General features: G+C 47.7%; 1 protein-coding gene across 7 annotated transcripts in view; it reads right to left on the bottom strand.

Annotated features, from left to right (window-relative positions):
* The window catches only part of PPP1R12B (protein phosphatase 1 regulatory subunit 12B), a 205,877-nt gene extending 188,375 nt beyond the window's left edge, over window positions 1–17,502 (bottom strand). For 5 of the 7 annotated variants that reach the window (XR_005884468.1, XM_040985445.1, XM_040985447.1 and 2 more), the window contains exon 1: window positions 17,076–17,487. Coding sequence is in view for 6 of the 7 variants with exons in the window: in XM_040985445.1 (XP_040841379.1) it covers window positions 17,076–17,351 (276 nt within the window). In the remaining variant the exon portion in view is untranslated. Of the gene's footprint in view, window positions 1–17,075 lie in introns of all 7 variants that reach the window. The other 2 variants (XM_040985450.1, XM_040985446.1) reach the window with 2 other exon arrangements.
* Between the last annotated feature and the right edge of the window lie 1,287 nt (window positions 17,503–18,789).

Raw genomic sequence — 18,789 nt, 5'->3', positions numbered from 1 at the left:
GATCAGATGGTCTATAATGTTCATTTGTTGTAATGTACTGGGACATGACAATCCTCTAACAAATTAAATACATACAGAGAATCCTGGAAATCTGGGCAGACGTTCAAGAGGTGCTGTCTTCCACTTTCCTGGTGGTTCTTACTGCTGAAGACATTAATGTTGTGGCTGGTGTTGTGGTGCACTGAGTTATGCTGCCATCTGCAATGATGGCATCCCATATGGACAACTGCTAGACAATTTACAGTCACTTCACTTCTGATCCAGCTCCATTCTCACAAGCCTGCGAAGGCAGCAGAAGAGGGCACTGCCACCCACCTTGGAAAACCTAGATGAAGTTCCTGACTTCTGGCTTCAGCTTGGCTTAGCCCAGCCACAGTCATTGTAGCTACCTAAGAAATGAACCAGCAGATACAACCAATTTCTCTCTCTCTCTCTCTGTATAAATAAATAAATGTTTATTTTAATAAATTACTATCTTATCTCACTGAACCAGCGGGCCCAAAAGGAGCTGGTAATTTTGGAAATCTACAGGAAAGATAGTAAAACAGTTAATGATTTGTGAACTGAACTGAAATTAAAAGATGGACATGTTCATCCTGGATCAGAAAAGGATGAGGACACTCCAGCTGCAAGCAACTGTCTAGGCTGCGTTGTACCTGGGCAAGTGTTACACTGCTGGGAGAAAAGCAGCTAATAGCTGGCAGGCATCCTAGGCCTGGATAATGCTGAATTTGGGTTAACTATACCAGGGAGTCAATATAGTTGCCTATTTTGGTTTTTTTTTTTTTTTTTGAGATATATGGTGGGTAGACAGGGCCTGGGGACCTGCGTGCAAGCATGCATGGATACATGGACCCTTGGAGGGCAAACGGGGCTCAGGATGGCATGGTACACAGTTGGAGGACCAGACTTGAGGATCTGCACACTCATGGGCATGGGGGGTATGTACTGCTCAAGAGAGGGGGTCTGGAGATGCGAGAGAGAGGACTGCTGAAGGAGAACTTGACAAGGAAGGAGTGACTTCTGGGGGACTTCCTCCAACCAGGCTACTGCACTTGCAAGCACATGAGGGTGCTGAGACCAAGCAGGTTAGAGAGGAAAACCAGATAACCTTCTGGGGCCAAACCAATACATCTGCCCACATGGGAGACCTGAGCAGGGTTTGTTTATATCAACTGCTGCCCGCCATGGATAGGGGGCTGCCTGACAGGGATCAAACACAGTACCCACCAGTGAGTGTTGGAAGAGGGGACGGGTAGCGTCAGGCTAGACCATGACACTAACTAGCACATAAGAGAACTAGATCTGGGAGTAAATTCTGTGGGTGATTCTAGACTCATCCCTGTGGGACTGCCATACCAGTTGTGTTTACTCAAGGACTGGAGGTGGTGAAGAGCAGAGCTAGGCATGACCATTGAACTCATCAACACTCATGGGTATTGGGGTTAGGAACAGGCTAGACTGGTCCATCCAGGCTGCAGCATCCATAGGCACACCCAAGAATTGAGTGTGGGGTGGGCCAAACCACAACAACCACCAGCACACACCAAGGCCAATGCTGGCGGAGCAGACTGTGCTGAGTAGGGGCCTAGCACCTACTGGCACACGTGGGATCTGGGTCTGGGAGTAGGCCTAGTGAGGGAAACTGAGTAATACCCCTGGTGGGCCGTCACTCCTGCTGGTGAGCACATCAGTCAGGGCTCGGTGTTGGTCAGGCCAGGCAGCGCTGCTTCACTTGATGGCAGGTGTCTGGGTTGGCTTGGGGGAGGGGAGCAGGTGGAAGACCAGGAAGGGGCATGCCAAACTATAGCACACTGGCATGAACAGAAGCCAAGATCGGGTGCAGGCCATACTACACTAGGCCAGGCTATCACACCTACTGGTTTGCATGAAAACTAGGGATGGGGGCAGAATTGGCAGGGCTAGGCTGTAGCATCTATCAGTGAGAGTTGTAGGGGGCTGTAGGGGAACCCCTGATGGGCACTGTTCACACTAGTGAGCACGAAAGCTAGGACTGGGGACAGACCAGGCTGAGCAGGGCTACAAAGTATATTGGCTTACATGTGAGGTGGGTTAGGGGGAGAGTCTGGCTGAGCTAAGTCATTGTGTCCACTGGTACATGCATGAGCCAGAGTAAATGCAGGCTGGTTGGGCTTTGCCGCAGCATCAGCTGGCAAGTGCTGGAAATAAAGGTAAGTCCTGTCAGGCTAGAATACAGAACCAGCTGGAAAGTGCAGAATCCAGGACTGGGAGTGGATCCAGTAGGGAAACAGTAGCACCTCTCTGATATGTTGCAACTTGCACTGGTGAGCATAACAACCAGGTGTGGGGGCAGGTCTGGGTCGACAGGAAGTGGCACATGCCAGTGTGAGTATGGGCTGCATAGTGGGATTGGTCAGGCTGAGCTAGGCTCTAACACCCACTGATGTATTTGAGAGCCAGATGGGATGTGAGACAGACTGGACCAGTCTGCTGAACACTCCAGCATGCACAGGAAACAGGGCTGGGGACAGTCCTGGTAGAGATTATTGAGGGTTGCTCCAACTAGGCTGCTGTTCCTGCTGGTGTGCATTAGGGCCAAATGAGTGTGTGCAGGGTTGGACTGTTCTGCAGCATCCATTGGTTTGCACATGAGATGGGGTGGAAACAGAACTAACCAGGTGACTACAACCACCAGCACGTGTGTAGGTTGACATGGTTGATGGACTTAGCCAGACCCAGCACTGGCTGGCACACACAGGAGTCAAGTCTGAGGTCACCTCAGGTGAGGTTTCTCTGGGGATTCCCAACTGGATCATTGGACTCAGAACTCCAACCTCAGTGAAAACCACAGGAGCAATTGTGTGACCGTGGAGTGTATGCGTCAGAACTGGGTCTCCTTGGTTGCTGAAACCCATGCAGTGGAGACATGCTCACATGAACATGGGGATGACAACCAGTTCTCTCAGGCTTGCAAAGGACATCTAGTACCATGGCAGGCAGAACAAACTGGACAGCGCTCCCAGTCAAGCTTTGACAGTATCCGGACGAATTAATGCTCTAAAGTGGACTATGTCAGCCAATGGACCTTGGAAGGATTTCCTCAACTTTGGAGCAATGAAATCAACAGCACCTCAAAACTATTAAAACCATGAAGCAGTACCCTTGGAACATGTTCCACATAGGGGACCCTGGAATGACATCAGGTGGCCACCCCCCCATTCCCGGGTACCAATGCAGGTGGGTTGATATGAGTGGCCCTCTCTCCTTTCCCTGCTTCCCACAAAAAAAGGAAGAGGGAGGGAGATTGGGCAAAGTTGTCTCATCCACTTTCCCCCATTCCACAACCCTGACTGGCAGCCTCCATAGGCACATAGCCTTCTGAACGATGTTGACATCATCAAAAACAAAATGAATTTATTATTTTAAAAAGGCTGAGCAGAAACATTTGATTATCATAATCTATACATAGGCAAAGTTGTATAATGATCAACACCTTGCTCTATTATGAACAGATAGGAAAAGGAATCAACATTAAACAGGAGGAATACAGACTAGATTCAAACTCGAAAACTACAAGTTTCTTAGTAATTGTGAGATTCCTGTGAGCAGAAGCTGCCCCTTTATATTTCCAAGCATCTACTAAAGGATCCAGCATCCAGCAGGTGCTAAACGAATATCTATATGCTGGCAAGAGGTGGGGTTGGGAATTGCTCATAAAAAATCCTCTTCGTTTTTTAAAAATTCAAAATACAGAAGCACATTAAAGAGACAAGACAGGAAATTTATCTTCTGATCTTAGGAAAAAAAAATGGTAACTACTTCCTTGAAATAATTAAGCCACTGTGATTTTGGCAAAGGGTTAAAATGTCACCTAAGGGGGCCCGGCGGCGTGGCCAAGCGGCTCAAGTCCTCGCCTTGAACTCGCCAGGATCCCTTATGGGTACCGGTTCTAATCCCGGCAGCCCTGCTTCCCATCCAGCTCCCTGCTTGTGGCCTGGGAAAGCAGTCAAGGATGGCCCAAAGCCTTGGGACCCTGCAACCATGTGGGAGACCTGGAGGAAGTTCCTGGCTCCTGGCTTCGGATTGGTGCAGCGGCTATTGTGCTCCCTTGGGGAGTGAATCATCGGATGGAAGATCTTCATCTCTGTCTCTCCACCTCTCTGTATATCTGACTTTCCAATAAATAAATGAATCTTTTAAAAAAAAAATGTCACTTAAGATGTCCAAATACCATATCAAAGTACATGGATTCAAATCAGGACTCCACTTCCAATTCCAGCTTTTTGCTAATGTGTGCCCTAGAAGGTATTAGGGGACAACCCAACTACGTGAGTCTGTTCCACCTGTTTGGGAGACCTGGACAGGGTTCCATGCCTCTTGTTCCAATCTGGCTCAGCCCTGGCTGGTGCAGGCATATGAGAAGGGATCCAGCAAATGAATGGGAAATTGCTCTGTCTGTGCTTACCTCTGTCTTTCTAATAAACAGCAATTTTTAAAGGCATGTATTTCCTCTTAAAAATACATTTGTCGGGCCCGGCGCAGTGGCCTAGTGGCTAAAGTCCTCGCCTTGAACGCGCCGGGATCCTATATGGGCGGTGGTTCTAATCCCAGCAGCTCCATTTCCCATCCAGCTCCCTGCTTGTGGCTAGGGAAAGCAGTTGAGGATGGCCCAAAGCCTTGAGACCCTGCACCCGTGTGGGATACCCAGAAGAAGTTTCTGGATCCTGGCTTCGGATTGGCATATCATCGGCCATTGCGCTCACTTGGGGAGTAAATCTTTGGATGGAAGATCTTCCTCTCTGTCTCTCCGCCTCTTCTCTGTATATCTGACTTTGTAATAAAAATAAATAAATCTTCAAAAATAAATAAATAAATAAAAATACATTTATCTTGTTTACAGAGGGAGACACACACACACAATCTTCCATGAGCTGGCTTACTCTCCCAGGTGGCTGCAATGGCAGGAGCCAGGCAAATCAACAACCAGGAGTCTGGAGCTTCTTCCCATTCGTATACAGGGAGGGGCCTAAGGGTTTACGTCATCCTTCACTACCTTGCCAGGTACATGAGAATCATGGATCTGGATCAGAACTGGAGTAATTCGGGACTCAAACTGGTGTGCATAAGGGGATGCCAGCACTGCAGGCAGAGGCCTAACACCTTGGGCCACTGAGAGTTTTTTTTTTTTTTTAATTCATTTATCCTTTTTATAGCAAAGGTAGATTTACAGAGAAAAGGAGAGACAGAGAAAAATATCTTCCATCTGCTGGTTCACTCCCCAAATGGCCACAAAGGCTGGAGCTGAGCCAATCTAGAGCTAGGAGTCAGGAGCTTCTTAAAGTCTCCTACACAGATATAGGGTCCCAAGGCTATGGGCCGTCCTCTACTGCTTTCCCAGGCCACAGGCAAGGAGCTGGATAGGAAGAGGAGCAGTCAGGACATGAACCAGTATTCATATGGAATTACAGTGCAGTCAAGGCAAGGATTTAGCTACTGAGCCATCACATCAGGACCAAGACATGTATTTATCTATTTTTTTAAGATGTATTTTTTTATTGGAAACGCAGATATACAGAGAAGAGGAGAGACAGAAATGAAGATCTTCCGTCTGATGATTCACTCCCCAGGCAGCCACAATGGTCAGTGCTGCACTGAACCGAATCCAGGAGCCCAGAGTCTTTTCCAGGTCTCCCACATGAGTGCAGGGTCCCAAGGCTCTGGGCCGTCCTTGACTGCTTTCCCAGGCCACAAGCAGGGAGCTGGATGGGAAGTGGAGCTGCCAGGATTAGAACCGGCGCCTATATGGGATCCCAGCACGTTCAAAGTGAGGACCCTAGCCGCTTGGCAACTGCGACAGGCCTGCTTCTGCACTTTAACGTTGTATGTCTTAGCTAAGTCAACCAACTTAAAAAAATAAGAAAGCTGGCAAAAATGTCACCAAGAAGCCTGCCTCCCATGAAACGGGACTATGTAAGTAAAACCCAGTTTGTAAAACCATACATCCTCCTGTGAAATCATATTCAGCTATGAGGGCTGATCAAGACTGGCTTAAAACATCACAATTCTGTGAAGCCATCAATGGCCACTAAATGAGAAAACGAAAGCTAGCTAAATGCTAGCTGAATTCCCATTTATGAATAACAATCACCAAAATATTCAGACATGAATTAAATCAAATCTCTGGATGCAGTTATTGGCCTACGCAAAAATACAGGGGACAAAGAGGCACAGCAACACTACAAGTAAGCAGTGAGCAAAATCCAGATTTGGGAAACTCCAGAGTTCAAATAACCCAGTTCTTGAGCAAATAAGACACAGAAAAAAACAACAAGGATATGGGGACCAGCACAGTGGCACAGCAAGCTAATTCTCTGCCATCTCCAACAGGCCAGCTCATATGGGTTAAAGTTCTGGCTGCTCCAGTTCAGATCCAGTTCCTGCTATTGGTGGGAAAGCAGTAGAAGATGGATGATCTCTTTCTCTCCATTTCTTCCTATTTCTCTGTAACTCAGACTTTCAAGTAAAATAAATTAATCTTTAAAAGTAAAGTGGATAAAGCAACCCATTAAGGTAGTGGCTTTTATCCTGATTATTCCAGTTCTAGTCCAGCTCCCTGCTCAGGTGCCTGGGAAGGCAGCAGAGAATGGCCCAAACGCTTGGCCCCAGCCCCCACCTGGGAAACCCAGATGGAGCTCTCGGGACCGATGAATCCAGTTCCACCCCAACTCCAAATGCAGGAACACTGACAGCGAAGATCAGCGCCGCTGAGGACCGGAAATTTCAGAGACCCTTTACAAAATCCAACTTAGCTTCTACTTTGTACCTACTGTTAGGAAGAAAGAAGCAAAAAGCACAGAATGAACTTTCAGTAAATAAATGTAAGGGAATAAATGGTAGAACAAATTGTTGAAATTAGCCTTCCTAGGCTGGGCCACCAAGGCTGCCCCCAGCTAAAGCGCTCCAGAAACTAGACTGGGAGGCAGATGGAGCTAAAGATGCTAATTGGCCCATCAGTGAACAGGGGCGTAATCGTTCTGCTTCTAGTGTCAGGTTTAATATCCTAAAATATTCTTAATTCATAAATCATGAAACCACTGTAACTAGCCAGAAATTAGCTTCTAAGGAGTCTTGTTGTATATTTTAAATTATAATCACATTGAAGGAACATCTAATTCATTCCATTCAAAAGTCAATAGAAATTTATTTATTTATCCTTAATAGTAAAATAAATTTGTATAGCCTGCATGAAAATTCTCAAACATCTCTCTATTGAAATTGTTCCTTCAAAGATTATAAATGACCAAATACAAAAATTTGGGGGTGGAGAGGGGCTTTTACTCAATTTCTTTTCTACTAATGACCGCCCACTCACCAATACTCCTCGGTATCACTGGCCTTTTTTGGGTAGCCTTTACAACACACTACCATTCTGGGATCAGAAGGCTGAGATCAGCCGCCCTGGCCAGGCTGGCTCCTTCTGGAGGGTCTGTCACCTTTGGGGCGTCCAGAAGCCACCCACATTTGTTGGCCCCTGGCCCCTCCCTCAGAGCATCCTCACCTTTGTCATCTTGGTCCTGTTACCGCTCTCTGCCTTCTCTACACCGGGCTCTGCTGGATAATCCAGGATGCTCTATCCATATCAGAATTGCCAACAAACTAACACCTGCAGAATCTCTCTTTTTTTTCCTTCCAGAATCTCTTTTACCATTTAAGGAAACACTTGTACAAGGGCCAGGGAATAGGACACGGAGGTCAAGGGGAAGGGGATAATTATTCAGCCCCACCACACGTGCCAACGGCTCTAACTTCAATTTCTGTATCCTTTGCCCACCACTAAGTTGTGGTTTTTGCTCTCTGCATTTTCTCCACCCTCCCTCACCCTCATCCCTTCAGTTCTCACTTTCATGTGAATTACTAGCTAGCCTTGAGACACACTGATGACCATAAGGTCTTTTCCTGGGATGTCTACAGAGCACCTCAGCCCCAACAGTGGACTGAATCCTATTTCCATGGAATAGGATTCTTTCCAATTTAAAGCTGATAACTCCCTGACACTTCTCCCCTCTCACATCCTTTCATTTAGTTGGTTCTTTCATCTTCCTCCTTCCATTCATTATAAAACCAACCACAGCTTCTTGGTGTGAAAATTCTGCTTTGGTTCCATTATGCTCAGCTCAAACCCACAAGAGTGCTCTATTCAGGACTACAGTTGAGCCGCCCAGCCTAATGTTGATGTTCCCTAAGTCCTCAAGGATGACACCCTTGTCCTCACATCTAACCTCACCAGCACAGCCGCAGGACTCCCCAGCGTCCCCTGCCTTCACACCCATGCCTACCTTGTTCTTCCATCCTAGATCGCTTTTCTGTGTCTCTCCGCTTAGGGGCACACCCTTGCTTACGGATCAAAGGAGTCAGCACGGGCGCCACTGCTTTCTGATTTATCTGTCTCCCAAAGAGACCCCACGTCCTCGAGGGCAGAAGCTGCACCACAGCCGAGCACGGACTTACAATGCTACCATTAGGCGTTCAAGGCCAGTTATAAGTAAAACAATCTAAAATACTCATGACAAGAAAAATCCCATAGGGCATGCAATGATGACATATTATTCAAATGTCAAAAGTTTTACATTACATATATAGTAATGTAAAGAAAATTATTTCAGTTAAAAGAAAAAAATTCCAAAGCAAATGCATGCTACTAATTTTTGCAAACATATTCACTCATTATTATGAACCACAGGAAAAACACCTTGAAAAGATACATAAAATGTTAATGGTGTTTATTTCTGAGCAGATTTTTTAAAAAGATTTATTTATTTTTCATTACAAAGTCAGATATACAGAGAGGAGGAGAGACAGAGAGAAAGGTCTTCCGTCCGATGATTCACTCCCCAAGTGACCACAACGGCAGGTACTGCGCCAATCTGAAGCCGGGAACCAGGGAACCTCTTCCAGTTCTCCCACGCGTGTGCAGGATCCCAAGGCTTTGGGCCGCCCTAGACTGATTTCCCAGGCCACAAGCAGGGAGCTGGATGGGAAATGGAGCTGCTGGAATTAGAACTGGTGCCCATATGGGATCCCTGTGTGTTCAAGACAAGGACTTTAGCCGCTAGGCCACGCCGCCGGGCCCTTCTGAGCAGATTTTTAAATCACTTTCGATTTTATTGTATATTTTCATTTTTAAAATTTTTTAAAAATGAGGCAATATAATCTGCAATCTAAAGCAGTGTAAATGGGTCAGCCTTGTGAGTGGGTTAAGTCACCACCTACAGTGCTGGCATATCATATCCCAGGCATCAGTTCAAGTCCCAGCTACTCTACTCCTGATCCAGCTCCCTGCTGATGCACTTGAGAAAATGGAAGACAGCCCGAGCGCTTGGACCCCTGCATCTACCTGGGAAACCTAGAAAGAAGCGTCTGGCTTCAGCTAGGCTAATCTCAGGACAGCGTGGTCATCTGAGGAGTAAACCAGTGGATGAAAGATCTTTCTCTCTCTCTCAAACAAATGCAACAGATCTAAAATCAGTGTTAAAAACAGTGTACTCAGAAGATCAGTATTGCAATGTAGCATATAAATCACCAGCAGCAAAGCCAGCATCCCACATGGGACAGGTGATGTGAGTCCCAACTGCTCTCCTTTCAATCCAGCTCCCTGCTAACATCTTGGGAAGGCAACAGAAGATGGTCCAAGTCCTTGGACCCCTGCCAGTCATATGGGAGCCCTTGACGGAGCTCCAGGCTCCCAGGCTATTGGTGCCATTTGGGGAGTGAACCAGAAAATGGAAAATCTGTCTCCCTCTCTCTGAACTCTGCCTTTCAAATAGATAGATAAATCTTAGAAAAACTTACGGCCGAGTGTGATGTTAGCAGGCCGGGTCTTTAGGAGGCAAATTGGATCATGGAGCTGTCGAGTGAGATTAGTGTCCTCTAGGGAGACCTCACGCTGCTGTCCATCAGGGAACGACTGAGCTGCACAGAGAGCTGTCTACCCTGGGGCCGTCCTGCTGCCTGCCTCATCTCCAACCTCCCACTTCCAGGCTGGAAGGAATGTTTGTTGTCCAAGTCAGCCAAACAGGTCCAAGCCAAGACAGGATACAAAGCATCTAGAACTCTTGGCTGTTTGGGATGCAAAATGGTAAGAGTGACACTGGAAAGAGGCTGGCCCTTTCCTCACAAGACTAAGTTAACTCAGTGGTTCAGCCAAGGGAAATCGAAAGGTATGTTCACAAAAATATTACATACCAGTGTTCATACAGGATTGATTCATTATTCCCAAAAGCTGGAAATAACCCAACCGTGCTTCAACTGGCAAATGAATTAATTGGAGTATATCCACATGGTGGCTTACCATTCAGCAAGCAAGCTCAACAAACTACTACAACCAGAAACAGCACAGATAAATCTCAATGCAATATGGAACATGAGAGCAGCCCAATAAAAAAAGGCTTCACACTGTGTGATCCCATCTCCATGGCATCATGGTTACAGGGACTGAAAAGCAATGGCTGCTGCCATGGCAGCGGGTATGTCCACAAAGAGAAGTGGACATGCTCAAGTGCTGGGGGTGACAGTAAGGTTCTACACCCTGACTAGGGCGGAAGTCCTGACTGCACACTTGTCAAAACTCAAAGAACTCTACACAAAGAGGAGTGATTTTCATATATAAAGTATATCTTAGCTGGGAAGTATTTAAAAAATAAACATAAACAATGATTCAAATTACAGCAAGACCCACTCAACCCCTTACCACTGACAGAACTGCGCTTACCCTGCATATGCCAACAGCTTGCCTATTCTAAAACATGCAAAAAATTCTAACAGCCCCAGTGGTGGTATGCAGCTACTTAATAGAGGACTCCAAGAATGAGAAGGAGGGTGCCGACATGTGGCATAACAGGTATGCTGCACCCCAAATCAGAGTTCCTAGTTTGAGCCCCAGGCCCTCCACTTGTAATCCAGCTTCCTGCTAATGTGTACCCTGGGAGGTAGTACATGATGACTCAAGCACTTGGGTCCTTTCCGTGCATGTGACACATTTAGACTGATTTCCTGACTTTGGCCTGGCCCAGCCTAGCTGATCTTGCTTTCTCTCTCTCCCCTTCTCTGCCCTGTCCTCTCTCTCTCTCTGTGTGTGTGTGTGTGTGTGTGTGTGTGTGTGTGTGTGTGTATCTGTTTTCAAATAAAGTGGAAAAAAAAGGCGGGGGGGGTGGGGTTGAGTGTTCGGCCTAGCAGTTAAGACACCAGTCAAGCTCCCCAGATTCTGCTGCTTCTGGCTCCTGACTACAGTTTCCTGCTAACGTAGACCCTGGGAAGCAGCAGTGAAGACCCAAGGAACTGCGTTCCTGCCACCCACGGGGGAGAACAGCTCTCAGCTGCCACCTAGCCTGGGCCACTGCTGTTCCAACAAAAAGGGAGGGGAAGAGGGAGGAGCAAAATTTGACTAGAAACAAGTAAGTCATTTGTATCTGTACTTTTGTACTTTCAAACAAACATACACAAAAAAATAAAAAGAAAAATACCCTAATTGATGGGCGTGGTACAGTAGCCTAGTGGCTAAAGTCCTCACCTTGATTGCGACAGGATCACATATGCGCAGCCAGTTCTAATCCCGGTAGCTCCACTTCCCATCCAGCTCCCCACCTGTGGCCTGGGAAAGCAGTCAAGGATGGCCCAAAGCCTTGGGACCCTGCATCCATGTGGGAGACCTGGAGGAAGCTCCTGGCTCCTGGTTTCAGATCAGCTCAGCATCGGCTGCTACAGTCACTTGCAGAGTGAACCACCGGATAGAAGATCTCTCCTCTTCTCTGTATATGTGACTTTCCAACAAAAATAAATCTTAAAGAAAGAAACAAGGAAAAAAAAAAAAAAGAAAGAAAGAAACCCTAATTGCCAAATTTGGCTTTGAGATTTACTGTGCTTTAGAAAGTTGGAACTACTGCTCATGTGGCAAGGAGCCAGATGCCCAACATAAGCAGATGCTCACATTAACCAATCTTAAGAGCTAACCTAATAAAATGCCTCAGGATGGATGAGGGCTCCAGAAGCACGGCAATCAAGGAGCAAACAGATTTCTCTGAATCCCATGTTGCCATGAATTCAACCACTACACAGAATTCAGCAATATTCACGATAAGGTAAAAGTCACTTTACAGATAGATGTACTTTGAGAAGTGTAATGACTCTGGAGTAGAAGAAAGAGCATGAATACGCTCATTTTGCCATGCCAGCTGACACACATAATGCAGTCTTTGACTACTGAACTGTAGCAACTGGCATCTCAGTTCTCAATCACACGCTGCTCTATCCATCCTCCTTCACCCTCTGTGCCCGTCCTCACCTCTCCCAGGGCTGGACCCTCCTCTGTGCCCATCCTCAACTCTCCCAGGGCTGGACCCTCCTCTGTGCCCATCCTCAACTCTCCCAGGGCTGGACCCTCCTCTGTGCCCATCCTCACCTCTCCCAGGGCTGGATCCTCCTCTGTGCCCGTCCTCACCTCTCCCAGGGCTGGATCCTCCTCTGTGCCCGTCCTCACCTCTCCCAGGGCTGGACCCTCCCCTGTGCCCGTCCTCACCTCTCCCAGGACTGGACCCTCCTCTGTGCCCGTCCTCACCTCTCTCCCAGGGCTGGATCCTCCTCTGTGCCCGTCCTCACCTCTCTCCCAGGGCTGGATCCCTCATCTGTGCCTGTCCTCACCTCTCTCCCAGAAGTGTATGCAATTTTAACACTCCTGAGGCTACAAGGTCAATTGCAGGCAGCACTAGGCTAGAACTACAGGTTGTACTGCAGTCTGCAGTTATTCTGGGAGTCAAAACATGAACCCTGAGACCATACCAGGCCACCTGAATTTCTGAGTCAAGTATGGAATTATTCTAGCCTCCTTGGTGTCCCTCTAACTGAAGACTAAGCAGACTGGCCAGAGGCAAGATCTAAGTGGACTGACTATAGGATCCCTCACCACACAGAGCCTGGAGGAAGGAACCAACAGAACAGGAATTGAAACAATAAGCTGGCCTGCTTTTCTTCTCTTTTCTTTTCTCTTCTTTTTCAAGGTTTCTGATAAGGTCTTTTTTCTTTTTAAGATTTATTTTATTTTTATTGGAAAGTCAGATATACAGAGAGGAGAACAGAGAGGAAGATCTTCCATCCGATGATTCACTCTGCAAGTGACCGCAACGGCTGGTGCTGAGCCAATCCGAAGCCAGGAGCCAGGAACTTCCTCCAAGTCTCCCACACGGGTGCAGGAACCCAAGGATTTGGGCCATCCTGGACTGCATTCCCAGGCCACAAGCAGGGAGCTGGATGAGAAGTAGAGCTGCTGGAATTAGAACGGGCCGCTCATATGGGATGGGATCCCGGTACATTCAAGACGAGGACTTTAGCTGCTAGGCCATCGTGCCAGGCCCTGGCCTTCTTTTTCTTCTTCTTCTTTTTCTTTTTTTTTTTTTTAACAAATCCTAGAAGATCTCCTTTCTGAAAGCAAACATTTGTCTTTTACTACAGCCTTATGAAGGTGGTAGCTAGACCCTCTAAGAACCTGTTTCTAGATATAGTGTGACCTAAGATCCTCATAAGAATACCAAGAAGCGGGCCCAGAGCAGTGGCATAGCAGCTAAAGTCTTTGCCTTGAACACACAGGGATCCCATATGGGCACTGGTTCTAATCCCGGCAGCCCTGCTTCCCATCCAGCTCCCTGCTTGTGGCCCAGGAAAGCAGTCGAGGACGGCCCAAAGCTTTGGGACCCTGCACCCGCGTGTGGGAGACCTGGAGGAAGTTCCTGGTTCCTGGCTCCAGATCAGCACAGCACCGAACTGGATTATTATCTTGATTTGTTGGAAGAACCCTGACCAGATCCTTTGGGGGGATTTTTGGCGCAGCTGTTGTGGTCACTTGGGGAGTGAATCACTGGATGGAAGATCTTCCTCTGTCTCTCTTCCTCTCTGTATATCTGCCTTTGCAATAAAAATAAAATAAATCTTAAAATAAAAAAGAATACCAAGAAGGGGCTAATAATAAACTTTGTTAAATAAACAAAACAAAACTTTAAAAAGTACCAATCTAGCACACACACCCCTTCCTTATAATGTGTATACAATTGGGAATTCCTCTGTGAGCAAACAAGTGCTTTCAAGGGTTACTTAACCAGATTAACACCTTTTTCTTGAGAATGCACAGACCACAAATCTTCACGTGTTCAGGAAAGCCAGTTTCCAAGGTTTTCATCAGAGTTGGTCTAACGTCTGACATACTCCTTATCCTCGTTTACTTCAAGTATTATTAATAGGACTCCTGGGGTTTGTTATCTTGACTTCAGCACTTTGTGGCCTCAATAAAGGCTGCCAAGACAGAAAGGTCTACAAGTCTAAAGTCGCACCAAGGCACCACCACCTGCAGCGCAACTCCTCTACTGTGACCTTGGGGGAGGAGGAGAAAAAATTCCCCCTAAGGATCTGGTCAGGCTCTTCCAACAGGCCAAGATGATAATCCAGTTGGCCAAGTAGCCATGACAAGGCAAAGGGGAGCAATTATTCACACACTGCACCTCGTGCTGTATAACAGATGGCCATAGTAACTAAATAAGGCAGATAATGATACCATGTGCCCTCCATTTCACAGGAGAACCAGTCCTAATGTAGGTGGTCCTGCTAGCCTGCTGGCCTCACAAGTTTTGAAAATAAACTTGTTGGTATCCTGGGAGTTCTTCAGATCAGAAAGAAACATTGTAACTCTTTGGAAAGACTTGTAAAAGTTCCCAAGGCAATAAAGGCAAAGCTGTTTCAATCTCAAATCTTTGAGAAACTTAATCTCTACCCAAATTTATCTGACAGTGAAGACAGTTATCAATTCAACTCACTGCCAGCCCTGCAAATGGAGAGGAATGCCTATTTACAGATTGGGAGGGGGGATGGAGGGGAGAATAGCCACAGCTGTCATCCCCTTCCTGCAAGAGTGTATCAACTGCCACCTGGCACTTCCCCATCCTGGCTGGGGGGAAGACGTGAAGAGAAGCACTTAGGGCAGCCTGTCCTGAGAGAAGGACTCAGGAAAAGTGGTTACGTGCTGTGGGAAGGATATCTAACAGACTGACCTCCAAGGCAGAGTTTTTCTCGGGGCAATACTGAAATGGGTGTGGCAAGGACTAGACTTCCTGGCAGAATAATCTTAGGGGACACAAGGCTACCAAGTTACTCTCAGGAAGCTGCTTCCACAAAATGTGACTCCAGACAGCCATGCCATGGAATGGAAAGCTGGATATTCCTTCTCCAGCCCCCACGGACCTGTAAGGTGATTTTTGTCAAGAATCCTGAACTCAGGCCCAGCACAGTAGCCTAGTGGCTGAAGTCCTCACCTTGCATATGCTGGGATCCCACATGGGTGCCAGCTCATGTCCCGGCTACAACATTTCCCTTCCAGCTCCCTGCTTGTGGCTTGGAAAAGCAATAGAGGACAGCCCAAAGCTTTGGCACCCTGCACCTGCGTGGGAGGCCCAGAAGAAGCTCCTAGCTGCTGGCTTTGGATCAGCTCAGGTTCAGCCATTGCGGCCACTTGGGGAGTGAGCCAGTCAATGGAAGAGCTTTCTTCTCTTCTCTGTAAATCTGACTTTCCAATAAAAACAAATAAATCTTTTTTAAAAATCCATAACTCAATCTTTCTCACAACCCCAATAAGAATTTACTTTCCCAAAGAGTTCGTAAATTCCAAGCTTGAGACTCCATTAAAATTGAGCATAGCTTAGTTTCTACTCTACTTTATCCCCACCTCCTTCTTGAGTGTGATATAGAGCTCAGTGATTTCAACCAGGAAAATCCACGCCTGCAGGTCACCCTTCCTCTTCCTTGTAATCGCCTACCCTGCACACGCAACAACTTTCCTGAACTCCAGTTTCTCTTCAGCTGTAAAGCGCGAAGGGCCACACCTTCCACACCCACCTCGGTCAATCCTGAGACTCATGGGAGGGGAGACACAGAGAGAATTTTCAAACAGCAAAGCACGGTACGAGTATTGGTTGCTACCTTTGGTGGGGAAGGGAAAACAAATGGATAAAAATAGAGCGAGAAGAGATTTTTTCCCACCTGGAAGAGGATGGGAATATAATGAGGGGGGAATTTTAGGCTACTGGTCAAATAGGAGAACAACCTGACATAGTTGAATTATGATTTAGAAATGGATTCTCATGCATCCACTTCGCAGAGACAGAAGAAAAACTAGGGAGATGAGGAGTTGGTGCCTAGCTCTCAGCTTACTGAAGTAACTAACAAAGTTCAAGTGGGCAGAGGGCACAGTGACTTAGGACAGTCTGAATACACAAAATATTGTGGCATAAGACAAAAGCAAAGGTGTTATTTTCAAGCACAGAATTGTCAGGTCACCCACCATCCAACTACCAGAAACTATACGTAGGACATTTGGTTTCTAAGGGGGCTTCGAAAAACCAGAAAGGCTACTCCCTAAGTTTCAAGCAGTCAGCAGGATCTCTCTTCCATCTCCTGGGAAGCCCTGGCTCTGCTGGTGGCACTGCTGGAAAGCATGTCAGATACCCTAACGATGAGGTCAGGGGCCTCCTCAGACCCACAGTCAGGGGACACAAACTGCTTGTGAGACTCCACAGAACGGCCCAACAGGAGGGCTGGTATCCCGAGATCTGCGTGCCTTTGCCCGGCACCAAGCTGCACTCTTTTAAGTGACCAAAGCTATTCTTTCATGGGGGGTCACACGAATAGGAAGGAAACTGAATTTTCTGGAAAGGGCACAGAAATATATGCACCGGCACAGGCACACCGACAGGATGGAATAGGAGATGACTAATGTATAGGGTAGGGATAACACCGGGTCCCGATCGCCAGTAACCATGACAACCAGAGTAGAGTAGGCGGAGGGAAATACAAACACTGACCAGGCGTCGGGGTGACCCTAAGCCTTCGCGTAGAGACCCTGGGGTCCGGGTCAGGGGCAGGAAAGGCAGCCAGGAATGAAACCAAGTAGCCCAAAGAGACAGTATCCTCACGGAAGGGCTCGACGGGGAACCTAGCACTGTCCACGGGGGCGGCTCGCGGGGTCTCGGGGATCGGCTGCCGGACCCCGAGAAGGGAGTTACCTGGTGCAGGGCTGTCAAGCCGTCCACGTTGACCGTGTTGATGTCGGCACCCCTGGCCAGCAGCTTTCGCACCTCGTCGGTGTCCCCGCTGGAGCAGGCGGCCAGGAAGACCGCGCCGTCCTCAAAGCGGACCCGGGGGCTCCCGCGCCTCGTCGGCGGCTGCCGCTCCGCGGGCTCCTGCTCTGTCAGCGAGCCCCGCCAGCGACGCAGCTGCTCAGCCCGCCGCATTCGCGCCGACTCGGCCCGCTTCCCGCCCAGGTGCTCCAGCTCCGCCATGGTTCCGGCCTCGGCGGCGGCCGATACTATCAGCACTGGATCGCTGTAGCGGCTCCGATTGCCACTGCCCGCCTCCCTCCGAGCGCTTCAGTCGGGAGCAGAAGGCGGAGACCGCCGCACCGCCATCTTTACTCCTCCCACCCCTAGCACCGCCCGCGCGCTCCTTTGGCTTCGTGACGCAGGTGTTGCCCGGGCCCCGCGTCTTCACGGGACTTGTAGTAAACTACCTGCCTTGAGGGCACACACCGTGGCCGTGAGCGAACTACAAATCCCTAGATGCAGCAGAAAAGAGGCGAGAACGGGCTGCTCCGGCCTCCGCCGCTAGAGCCAGCGGGGTCACCTTTGCTCCAAAGCTGGATCTGTCACTCCACCCTCCTGTCAGCCACTTCCTCAGGGCATTTCGGGAGTCGTAGTTTACTCTGGACTTCACTGCTACCTAATCCTAACTCCGTAAGGATCACAACACACCTTTGGAATGCAAAGGTTGCAGTTTATCATCTCGATTTTCTAATGGGGGAGAATTAGGGTGAAAAATACCCAGAAGACCTATAACTGGTTCTAAATCTAGATTTTTGTTAATATTGTTTTAATCACAGAAACACATATGATATTACATGTTTTACACGAATACAGCCAGCGTGACACTTATTCCATGCAGAGGTCTAGCGGAAAGAGCTTACGCTTTCAATTCAGATTGAATTTAATTCCATAGGCTAGTCGCCTTAGAACCTGCTTCCTTATGTATAAAATGTGAGTAATTACAGCTCATAGGGTAGTAGTGTGGGTCATACCTAGTGCTACCTGTCGTACCTTGTTCATGCCTGCTCAAAATAATTTCCCTTCTTTCTTCCTCCTCCTCTACTCTTTCCTCCATCTTAAAAGCAGAATCCTGCTTGGTCTTCTGTGATTCCCTCCCTGTTCTCAAAGTTCTACGTCACATACTAAATTCTTAAGGAAGTAAATGGAGGCATTTTTATATTTAACATGAACTTGGGTTATAATACCTATATCTTTCCGACTGATTTAACAGCTATACCCCCCAGATCCTTAGCCCTGAACAAAACATAATTAAATGTGTAGTAAATCATAAGAGGGGCCTGTGTGATGGCTCAACAGGTTAATACTTCACCTGCCAGCACCGGCGTCCCATATGGACACCAGTTCATAACCCAGCTGCTCCACTCTTGATCCACTCCTTCCACTGGGAAGGCAGGGGAGGATGGCCAAGTCCTTGGGACCCTGCACCCATGTGAGAGACCTGGAAAAAGCTCCTGGCTCCTGGCTTCAGGCTGACCCAGCTCTGGCCATTGTGACCATTTCAGGAGTGAAGCAGCAAATGGAAGATCTCTCAGCCTCACTCTGTCTCTCTGTAAACCTTCCTTTCAAATAAAAACAAAATCTAAAACAATAATGAATGAGAACATACACAGTTATTAGC

The sequence above is a fragment of the Ochotona curzoniae genome, unplaced genomic scaffold (genome assembly GCF_017591425.1).
Source record: "Ochotona curzoniae isolate NIBS_2020 unplaced genomic scaffold, NIBS_Ocur_1.0 contig_430, whole genome shotgun sequence".
Classification (NCBI taxonomy): Eukaryota; Metazoa; Chordata; class Mammalia; order Lagomorpha; family Ochotonidae; genus Ochotona; species Ochotona curzoniae.
This window is presented reverse-complemented; position numbering and strand designations above follow the sequence as displayed.